We start from the raw sequence: 11027 nt of genomic DNA on the forward strand, positions 1-11027 counted from the left end.
TGAACCCCTTTTAAAAGGCAAGTACTGAGCTCGCCAGATTCTGAGAGAGATGAGCTAGACCGCCAACCCTTGAAGCTCAGACCAGCGAACAAAAAGTGCACAAGTGTAGTGTTGTGCTGAACCACTTAAAGTACCATCATGTGTCTGTGAAAGTTCAGCTCAGTGCTGGACCACCTCGGCCTTGCTCGTGCACCTGTGAGCAGCTGCTGGTAAGACACATGGTGCAGAACTTCCAGTCACATTCACAAATAGTAAAATAATAAAGTGAATACATGGTGGTGGTTAAAACCAATTTTCAGTCTTGAATTTTATGTAGGTTCACTTTATAGGCAGATATATATATGACATGATCCCATATTTGAATTTAAATTTATTATTAGCACCTGCAACATAACCTCGTATGTGTAGTTTACTTATTTAAAACTCTGCCGCTAACTGTGTGTCTGTGTGTGTGTGTGTGTGTGTGTGTGAGAGAGAGAGAGAGAGAGAGAACACCTTTACTATAGCACCTGTTTTCTGTTTCCTGAACTCTCATAGTCACTGTACTTATGAGAGTGTGGCTTCATTCTGTCTGGTCTCTCCAGTGACAAACATTTTATACACTTAATCTAACATACCCAGAGGCTGTGCTGTTCTCTACAGTGCCAGAACGGCAAGCTTTTGGAAGCAGAGGTCCCACACTGTCCTCTCATAATTCAGAACAAAGCCTCTTTGTTCTGGTTTATCTCTCAAGGACAGAAAGTCAGGAGATACATTTTACTGAGATATAAAGGTACTTACAGCCCCTCCATATTGAACAATTCACTTGTGGAGAACTTGCTTACAAACAGAGACATATGGAACAAGATGTATGTTTGATAAATAGAAGTAATTAATCAGCCTTGATTATGATATGCTAGTCAGAAACAGAGAAGACAGGAGCATCTGTGCATGTCCTCTTTTTTTTTTTTTTGAGAGCCAAAATGTCCTTAACATGCATAGTAGCTGTAGAGAGGCAGTTGCTGTGGACACTTGTACCTAAATGATAACTCTTGAATTTAACATTATCTGCTTCGAGGGTGAGAGGTGTTTTGGAGACTATCATGTGAGTACTGAGATGGTTCTTTTTGGTCAAATGTTCATTAACAAAAGCACTGCCGTTTGCCAATTCAGAGATATTTTTTCTTTCTGTCACCACACTGAGAGACCGTCTAAATTTTTTTATGCCCATCCACCAACAGTGGATTAATGTTTTTACCCCCCTGGGATCGTCTTAAAATACAATATGGAACATTTACTGGTAGCTTTAAGTCATCAATGTTTGTGTGGCTGAAAATAGTATATTAAAAGTAGATCATCCTTCCATGTGTAAATGGACAATGGATGTGTTATGGATAACGGGTGGTGGTAGATGTGTTTTTGACAGAAAATGCCGAAGTTGAACAAGCTGTCCTGTCAAAAAATACTGCCCTGCACTTGTGCATGGGTATTGTAGTGTTTATTGTATTTTTGTTTGTTGAGGAGTTGAGGAATTCATCTGAAAGCCACACATCCTGTCACATTTGAATGGTTTTCTGTTGGACTGAACATGTTCGTCTGCTGCGCTCGTAGCAGTGGAACTAAACATCAACAGTTAAATAAAATTTAAGGGACTATAAAGTTAGTGTATGATGCACAGAAATTCACGAACACAACACTTATTCGGGCAATCTCAGTTGAACAGTGCTCATAACATTGCAGCAGTACTCTGTAAGTACTTCACAATGCTTTGAGCCAGTTTGAGCATTCATAACAGAAAATATGTTGTAAATTAATGAAATGCTATTTTACAGTGTTTGAATATTTTTAAACTGTCCCCGGTGGCGCCTGGAAATCGAAACTGTAGCTGTGAAGAAAGAATCACTGTACAGTACTTTCTGTGTTGTAAGTAGCGATGGGCTGATCCATGTTTTTTTTTTTTCAGCACCAATCTAAATTCCAATACAGATTCTGATACAAGAGCTCTATCATTGCAATAAAACAATCAACACTAATAAGCAAAATATTAAATATGAGTAATGATGGATAAGTGCAACCACTAGATGGTCAGAGACCAAGCACACACACACACACACACACACACACACAGTCTCTGAAATGTATTTTCTGGATGGCAGATTATACCTGGGCTCTAAGTGCTTCAACAGGCTGCAAAATCCAACATTTTCCACTACAGATAGTGGTTGGTCATTGAGTTGAGCAACGGCTCTGTAATCCTTTTAGCCTTTGGGTTGTCTGCTGGAAGTTTATGCGTTTGCAGGTACTTGATTAAACTGGTTGTATTGTACAAGGCAACTGTACTTCCACTCCTTGGCGCGTTGGCTTTACACACATCACAAGTAGCTGTCTTGCTTTTCAGCATTTCCAGAATAAAATACCTCCAATCAAGCAACATTTTAGTCAAACCAAAAGCTAAAGATATTTGCTCACTCCATTACAGACTGAAGTTGCCTCGGGTTTATGATAAGATGTGGAACAGAATCTGGATCGGAGACATGTCTCGTGCTACCTTATGTTAGTTTACGGAGGGCTCGTGGTCCAGCACAATCTGTGGACTGGAATATGGATCAGCAAGTGGATCAACCCTGTCTGTCCAATATTCCAATGAGTGAATGATGTCAATACCGATATAAGATCAAATCGGGTCCATCTCTAGTTGTAGGTGAAGAGCCGGTTCAAAATTTAGCAAGGTGTTTCATGTTATAGTTGCTCACGTGTAATTTCAGCTTGTACAAAGTATCATCAGACATTTATACACATTTCAAAAATATTTCATCAGTTCTGTGATGTTACACCTTACAGTTTCAGTCAAGGGAGAAAATGAAGTCAAGGAAAAAAATGTTGTGTGAAAATGTTGGCTCAACTTGTCAGCAGCCTACGTGTGCTTGTTGATGATTTTCAGTGCTGCTATAAAGACAAATCAATTAAACCTTGAGATTGTGAGGTTTTTTCTTTCTACCGCTTCCACTCAAGTGTTGAGTGAGCATTACGTGATTTCGGAGCATTACAACCCCAAATCAGAAAAAAAGTTGGGACAGTATGTAGAATACTGAAAACAGTGATTTGTAAATCATCTGTGTCCTGTATCATACTGAAAACAACAAAGCAGCACGTTATTTGACGGAACATCTCATCAATTTTGTTCTCAATTCAAAATGAACACTCTCTTCACTTCTGATGCCTGCAACACATTCCAAAAAAGTTGGGATAGTTGCATTTTAGGGCTGTAAATGAGGTAAAACAATGAAATGATGATTCCATTTGAAACAGGTGATGTCAACAGGTGATTACAATCATGGTTTGGTACAAAAACTACATCCAGGAAAGGCCTCAGAGAAAAATAGGAAGGGATTCAAAATATGTCACCCTCTACTGTGCATAATATAATTAAAAGACTCAAGGAATCTGGAGGGATTTCAGTGTGTAAAGGCCAAGAGTGAAAGCCTGAGCTGGATGACCGTGCTCTCCGATCCCTCAGACGGCACTGCATCAAGAATCATCATTTTACCCATTCATCTTTCTCCACCATTAACAAACCAGGAGTTGTATTAGGAGATGCTCCGCCTTGTACCCAGCAGCTGAGGCATGCAATTTGGGGTCACTCTTGGGGTTTCTGTGGGGGCACAGCATGGGGGAGGAAGGCCAGGTTACAGTTTTCATTCCTTTAACTACATATAGCATTACTGAACTGCTGACACCCTCTTAGATAAGCTCCTTTTCCTCAGGGTGTGGGAGCTGTTTAGGAGGGGAACACACCACACTTTGGGTCGGGTCTCTCCTGTCAAGGTCAGGGGCTGACCCCGAGCTGTTTCAGTCCCAACAATCAACTATTAGCATAAACCGTGACAAGCAGTAAAACAAAGGGAAGGTTTAATTTAACCATAACACAAGGATGCTGCTGTCCTGCTGCCCTGGACGACCTCACCCTGCTGAGATGCTCCAGAGCTCCCCAAGTGATCGCCTCAGCTCATGCTGGTGGCATCACCAGTACACCCCTTTATTAATTTAACACCTCCCACCCCCCTTTTTTTAACATTTAACCCCACCCCACATTTCTTAATTTATTTGGTTTAATTTTATTTTCCTTTAATATGTTCTGAATATCAGTCTTCATAGAGTTGGATGCACCCACACTACACACTTTCACACACACACAACTTAATTTAATAATCCCTTTGTCTCTTGCTAATGTCTGTTGTCTCATCTTCTATGTTATGTCCTTTGTCCTGTAAATGTGTTATTTCGTGTTGCAATAAAGAAAAAATTTTTTAATGAAATGCAAATTGCGTCAGCGAAGACCCAGGACTGTTCTGCACCTTAAGACTTATTTGCAGGAAGAATAAGACAAAATGACACCTGGCACACTTTACTCACTTGGTGTCCTCAGTCCCTAAACATCTTTTAAGTGTTATGAAAAGGAACGGCAACATCACATCGTAGTAAACACTTTACTGTCCCAACTTTTTCTGGAATCTGTTGCAGGCATCAGGATTGAAGAGAGTGTTTATTTTGAACACAGAATAAAATTGATGAGATGTCACATCAAATAATGTGCTGCTGTATTGTTTTCATTGTAGTACAGGTCACAGTTGATTTACACATCACTATTTTCAGTTTTAATTTTGATTTTACATATTACCCCAACTTTTTCTGGTTTTGGGTTGTAGTTAACTTACATGTTTATTGCTTCACAGCTTCATATACAAGTGCTCAAATGTAATTAAAGACAAGACGCTCTAAATGACTTGGATTAAATCAGCTAACACAACATTGTTAGCCAGAGATGAATATTCACTCACCTGATAGAATAATTTTGAATTGTACTGATCAAAGCGAACCAAGACACAAAATCTGGGGTTTAATTAATTTGTTTATTTATGTTTTTCAGAAAAGTTTGATTGATTACAGCGAGTTGTAGCTGCACACTGACTGAAATGAACATGCTGTTGTATCAAACACACCTTCAGTTATCACTCATCAGATCAACTCTTCATCATTTGATCATTCTCAGTTTGCTCGCTACACAGTCACACTGTGTACTAAATTACATTAGATCACGTATCCAAACCATACTATTAAAGCATGATTTCTGGTAGTTTATATGCTAATGTACTTGGGCTAAATGGAAGACTGAAATTAATAATTACAATGTTTGACAGTGATCGTTAAGCGGCGAGGTTTCAAACAAACTCATAAATTGCTGTTAATTGGATGCAACATAAAACGCTCTTGATAAGTGCAGATCTGCATCAGATTCATCAAGATCCTGGATGCACATGCATGGATATGAGTCTGGCCATTTTGTCTCCATGTATAAATATACCAAGGGCCTTGAATATATATGCTTGGAGTGTGTTTTGTAAGTGTTATTCGCCATATTCAAAACACATGTTATTCACATGGCTGATACTGTTCCTTTCATGAGCACGCCTCTTATGTCCGTTTTCAACCCCATCCCCCATCTTCAGCATTTTAGCCCCCCTTGATTAACTAATGTTCAGTGCATTTCATGAGCTCGTCACCTAATACAGGCAGCTGATTAACCTGGAATATGGCTGGTGAAGTTGCAACCTTCATCTCTCTGTCTTAATTTTTTTTTTTCTATCCCACTCTCGCACCCACCACCCCTCCCTCAGGCTTTTGTTGTGGCAGCAGTAGCAGGGCATTGGCGGCCCGAAGCATTGTGTCTGATTTCCCGCAGACAAACTGACCTCTGGGGATTTATTGACAGCGAACTCCACAGAGGCAGACACAGAGCTGGGAGCATGGAGGCAGCTGCAGAGAGGCGGAGGGTGTCGGGGAAGGTTCGAAGGGAGGGAGGAGGAAGGGGAGGGGGTGCAGATGGAGAGACAGGCAGACAGACAGACAGATGGAAGGAAAGACTGCAAGGGAGTTTCAGTGTGATGAAACAGGAACAGGTAGAGAGACACTGAGAAACAGATCAATAGGAGGGTGGGGGAGAAATAGACATCCCGAATTTAGTTTGATTTTAAATTTTGTTTTTTGCTGATTAGGAAGTGAAAGAAAATGGCCGCCTCCTACAAGGATCTAATTAATTTTGAAGGATCATCAGCCCCTTTAGTCCAAGGCAGGGTATGGGAGGGAGGGAAGGAGGGAGGGAGACAGACCCCTGGGCTGATTAGAATTCACTGCAGGTAGGCGCTGGCTGCTGCTCACCCACTGTGTCACGGCTAAACTGGAATCACTGTTGTGAGTGGCAGTCTGAGCAACTGAAGCCTTCTTCCCTTGGCCTGCTCCTTTGTTGCCAGTATTCACCTCACTTTGCCCCTTAGGCAGGTGGATTTACATGTCAGGATGGACGAGGGAAGCCAGACAGGGGACATATACTGTATATTTGCATTGTCTAACGGTAGTCATAAAAAAGGCCCATGCATCAGGATACAGGCACATCTGAAACCAACGCCTGTGAGCAAAGAAAAAGGTCAAATATTTGCCACTGTGATGCATTCAAGAATTTTGGCATGTGTGTGTGTGTGTGTGTGTGTGTGTGTGTATGTGGTACACTCAAGAAAATTTTTTGGTTGGATTTCACATTGACTTAAGTAATTTCTGAATAATTTAAGTGACAGTGATTAGGTTAACGTAAGGGTTGGATTGGGAAAGGTCAAGTTAGGTTTTACAACAAAGCTCCTTTTTGGGGTTCAGGCCTATATGGAAGTGTGTAATACAGAGTCCTCCAGGGTTGTTTTGGGTGAGTGTCTGTTACAGTTACACTTTAGAGAAAAAGGTTAAAGTTTAATTTTAGATTTAGAGGCAGCCGTAGAGAGGCGGAGGGTGTCACTAGATTTCACTGTAAAATGCAATATCTGTCCTGAGTTAGACAGAAGAACAAATGTGTGTGTGTGTGTGTGTGTGTGTGTGTGCGTGTTTTAGTGCCAAAGAATGATTCGTCACAGTAACGAGTTATCACCCTCTGCTGCTAAACACGTTATTACTTGTCTATATCTAATCATCAGATTTGTTAGTAGATGAGAACATTTTAAGAAAACAAGCATGTCTCATTGTTCACAGCACTTCTCAAACTGAGGCCTGTGGACACAAAGCAATCTGTGAACACACATATTTCACTTACTATACTGTAACCGCTCAACTCAGGTTTTTCTCCTAGATATTCTGCTTCTCTGCACTAGACTACAAAGAAAATCCTAGTCTTATTTGACCATTTTGGAAGCATAGTTCTCTCTCTGGCAGAACATTCTTCTACTACCGGAGAGTGTGGAAAAATACAGTGGTCATTTGCTTTAAAATAACAGTTTTCATTTGTAGGTTTCACCTCTGTGTCTCAAAGCGAGTGGTATGTTCGTTGAAAGTGCTTGAGATTTGTAAAAGAATAATATGTGTCAACATTAACGTGCAGGTCTGGTCAAATCCTAGCCCCGTTCTATTCATTCAGAAACACATTGTAGCTCCTGGCATTTTACAGAGCACTTGATGTCCGTGTTGTAACCAGCTCCTGAATGGTTTTTTTTTTTTTTTCTGTTTCCAAGAAATATTTCACACACTTGTAATTACAAGTACAGTATGATTACTGATAAATATTTACATCCAAACGTGCAGTAATGTCCAGATAATTGTAAAGCTTCATTGGTTAAAGTGTTGGAAGGCACTATGACCATTGTGGCACTAATAAGTGAGAGATTGTTGAAAGGGGGGGGGGGTTGAGTGCATTGCTTGAACCTAAAAGATACCATGAGTCTGCTTTACATAATTTTGTTTCCAGCTTTGAGGTCAAACTGCATACTAATGTGTGTATGCAGTGTGGAAGCAATTGTGCAAGACTTTCTCAATATCACCAAACCAGCTCATCACATGCTTTGATGTAGTTGAATGCTTCTCTTGTGCTTTACAATGAATGCCTTGTGTGTTTAATATTTCCTTTTCTATTTTTACGACTTCTCATGTTCAGTCTGTGTCTGTATTGGATGTTGTCTTGTTTAATTCAAGGGTTTGAAAATGAACACGCATACATTTGTATATACACACGGACATACTGTGTTAGATCTCTGAGATCTTTTCTAAAATATTTCATCTGTGTAAATGTATGAGGAATTGAGATTGTTATTCTTTTAAAGGGCGTGGTTATGTTGTAACTACTGAGAGAAGAAGTGCCTCCAACACCAGTAATATTTTCAACCGTGATTTGTAATTGGTGGTGAACATCCATTTATCTTGCTTTGAAAACTCTTCACACATCTGTTGCAATGCGTTGGTGGCAGATATTCGCATTACAGTGGCTTCTCGTTCATTAAGGGAGTGGCAATATTGACAAGGCAGTATATGGCATTAAGATTTGTCTTTGTCTTTTCCCTCCCCCTCCAAAATCTGGCAGAGCAACACATGATTTGGACAGAGAGGACTGACAGCCTTGCCTAGCACCCGGCCTCTGATCAGCCATCTCCACCAGCAAACTGAAGCTTGACCCACACATCATCACCAGCCGCACAAGCATCTTCGTAACAAAACGTCATCTGACTGTGAGTACCGGGCTGATTCAATTTCTTTTTCTTTTCCTTTTATGTTTAGGTTAGAAATAACTTAGAAATGACTGCAAATGAGCATTGTTACTTTGTGCTAGCATCGCTCTGCTTCTGCGGTAGATCTGAGCTAAATTTGAATTCATTTGGATAAACAAATCTGTGGGTTTGTTGTAAGTCCTACCTTTAATTTATTTCTGTTCTATATATAACTGCATGACAAATTATAAAGCATTTTTCCAAATTTTCAAGTATTTTTTTCACGTATAAAATAGTTAGGTGTTGATTCTGACATTTTTCCACAGTGTAAAGTGTAAACCAGCCATCTATAAAATTCTTGACATAGATTTCCAAGTTTAAAATGAGGGCGATTTCCTTAAAGGCAAGGGCTGTGTTTGGTTCAAATAAGGCTGACTGCTTCATTTAAATTATACATGTTCATGTGCAATAGAAATTAATTTCACAGCAACTATGTAAACCCATAATTTGCATAATTCTAATACTTACTACCTATCTAATTTAGATTTTCATTTCTTTTAGCACCTTATAGGGAAGAAAAGCATCTTAAGTTATCTTACACACTGATAAGCCGGGTCACATCTAGTGTGTATTCCCTAGGATAGTTAGGAAGCGCCATCACAGTGAACACATGGCTAACAAAAGAGCCCGACCGTCCTCTGAGCCCAGTGCACCACCTAATGGTGGTTGGAGGATTTTCAGAAATACACACACACACAACACCAAAAACTTGTTTTAACTAAATGGGAACCATCTTAATTGTCTTTAATTAATGGTAATGTGGAATTTTTAACCATGATTTAAGAGACAAATTTAGCTCAGATGCTGAAATTATTTGATTCTTGTCCTAATATTTTGAAACATGAGACTCAGGGAAAAAATTAGGTCTAACATATGTACATTTTTATTTTAGGAATACACCAATTAACACTCTTACAGTATGTTGTGCTCATAATAAGAATCAACACTACTTATCAGATATTTTAATTAACTGTAGTGTCAACATACAGCAGAGCTTCTTTTTGTGTGATACATTTGGTCACAACAGGTCTTACACAGTGTATATTTAATTATTCATTTACAGTGGTATTACTCCAGATATATTGGTAATACTGCAAACTATTATTGGAAATATATTGTTATTAAATGTGGGGGTAAAAACAAATTTTAGACACAGTGCAGTGTTTATTCTAGTTGATTGCATGTATCAGAGTTTTTAAGTCAGACGTGTTTCTCCTTGCTTGCAGGTGACATCAGTTGCAAGGGGATGACCGAGCGCATTCATAACATCAATCTCCACAACTTCAGCAATTCTGTACTTGAGACCCTCAATGAGCAGCGCAACCGTGGGCACTTCTGTGACGTGACTGTTCGGATCCATGGAAGTATGCTGCGAGCTCACCGGTGTGTGCTGGCTGCTGGAAGCCCCTTCTTTCAGGACAAGCTGCTCTTGGGCTACAGCGACATTGAGATCCCTTCTGTGGTCTCAGTGCAATCCATCCAGAAGCTGATTGACTTTATGTACAGTGGGATTCTGCGGGTATCTCAGTCAGAGGCCCTGCAGATCCTTACTGCTGCCAGCATCCTACAGATCAAGACCGTCATTGATGAGTGCACCCGCATTGTGTCCCAGAATGTGGGCCTGGCTGGGCCAGGGGGATTCTCTGTTATACCAGGAGACTCTGGTCAGGAAACACCCCGTGGCACGCCGGAGTCTGGCACCTCTGGGCCCAGCAGCGACGCAGAGTCAGGTTATATGCAAGCACCATCACAGCAAAGCATGGATCGTACATACCCATCACTGTACCCCTACCCTGGTATCTCTCTACAGAATGGAACCCGTGAGCGTCCCCTTTACATTAACCCTCTGTCATCAAATTATGATACAACTCACAGCACTCAGAAGGACCAGCAATCTCAAGATCCATCCTGGATGAACCGCATCCAGGAGAGAGATCGCTTCCTCTCCACAGAGTCCACTCACTGCCGCAAGCAACCTCGACCGGTACGCTTACACCCAGGAGGGATGCACATAAAGCAGGAGGCCGAAGACGAGTACAGCTGCTGTGACAACTTGGGAGACTTCCAAGATGACACTGACCATACCGAGGGTGTAGAGAGTGAATCCAAGGTCGAAAGTTTTGACTCAGGGGTGAGCTCCTCCATCAGTACTGAGCCAGATGCTATGGAGCAGCAGCCGTACCTGCCGGCCTTTAGTCGAGATGGGGGCGGGGAAGGGCAGCAAGGTGAAGGCGTTCCAGTGCAGATAGAGGTCAATGATTCATCCCCGGAGCAAGTGCAAGAGGCAGAGGACGGGGACACATCCCACAGCACTAGTGACAGTAGCATGATGCAGCCCCTGCCAAACTCAGTCATGTCCCAGGCCCTGACAAGTGCCCCGCACTACATGCGGCAGGTAGAATCACACACCAGCAATCTGAGGATGCCGCTCACCGTGACCAGCAATTCCCCAGTGATGGGCACTGCGGGAAGCAC

At 41.2% G+C, this 11027-nt stretch overlaps 1 protein-coding gene across 1 annotated transcript in view; it reads left to right on the forward strand.

Annotated features, from left to right (window-relative positions):
- Positions 1-950: 950 nt before the first annotated feature.
- Positions 951-11027, forward strand: part of zbtb20 (zinc finger and BTB domain containing 20) — a 14223-nt gene continuing 4146 nt past the window's right edge. The window contains 3 exon segments of the mRNA XM_020599103.1: positions 951-1084; positions 8369-8513; positions 9779-11027. Coding sequence (XP_020454759.1) covers positions 9799-11027 — 1229 coding nt within the window. The 5' untranslated portion in view covers positions 951-1084; positions 8369-8513; positions 9779-9798.

This window comes from Monopterus albus, unplaced genomic scaffold (assembly GCF_001952655.1).
Source record: "Monopterus albus unplaced genomic scaffold, M_albus_1.0 scaffold39.1, whole genome shotgun sequence".
NCBI lineage: Eukaryota > Metazoa > Chordata > Actinopteri > Synbranchiformes > Synbranchidae > Monopterus > Monopterus albus.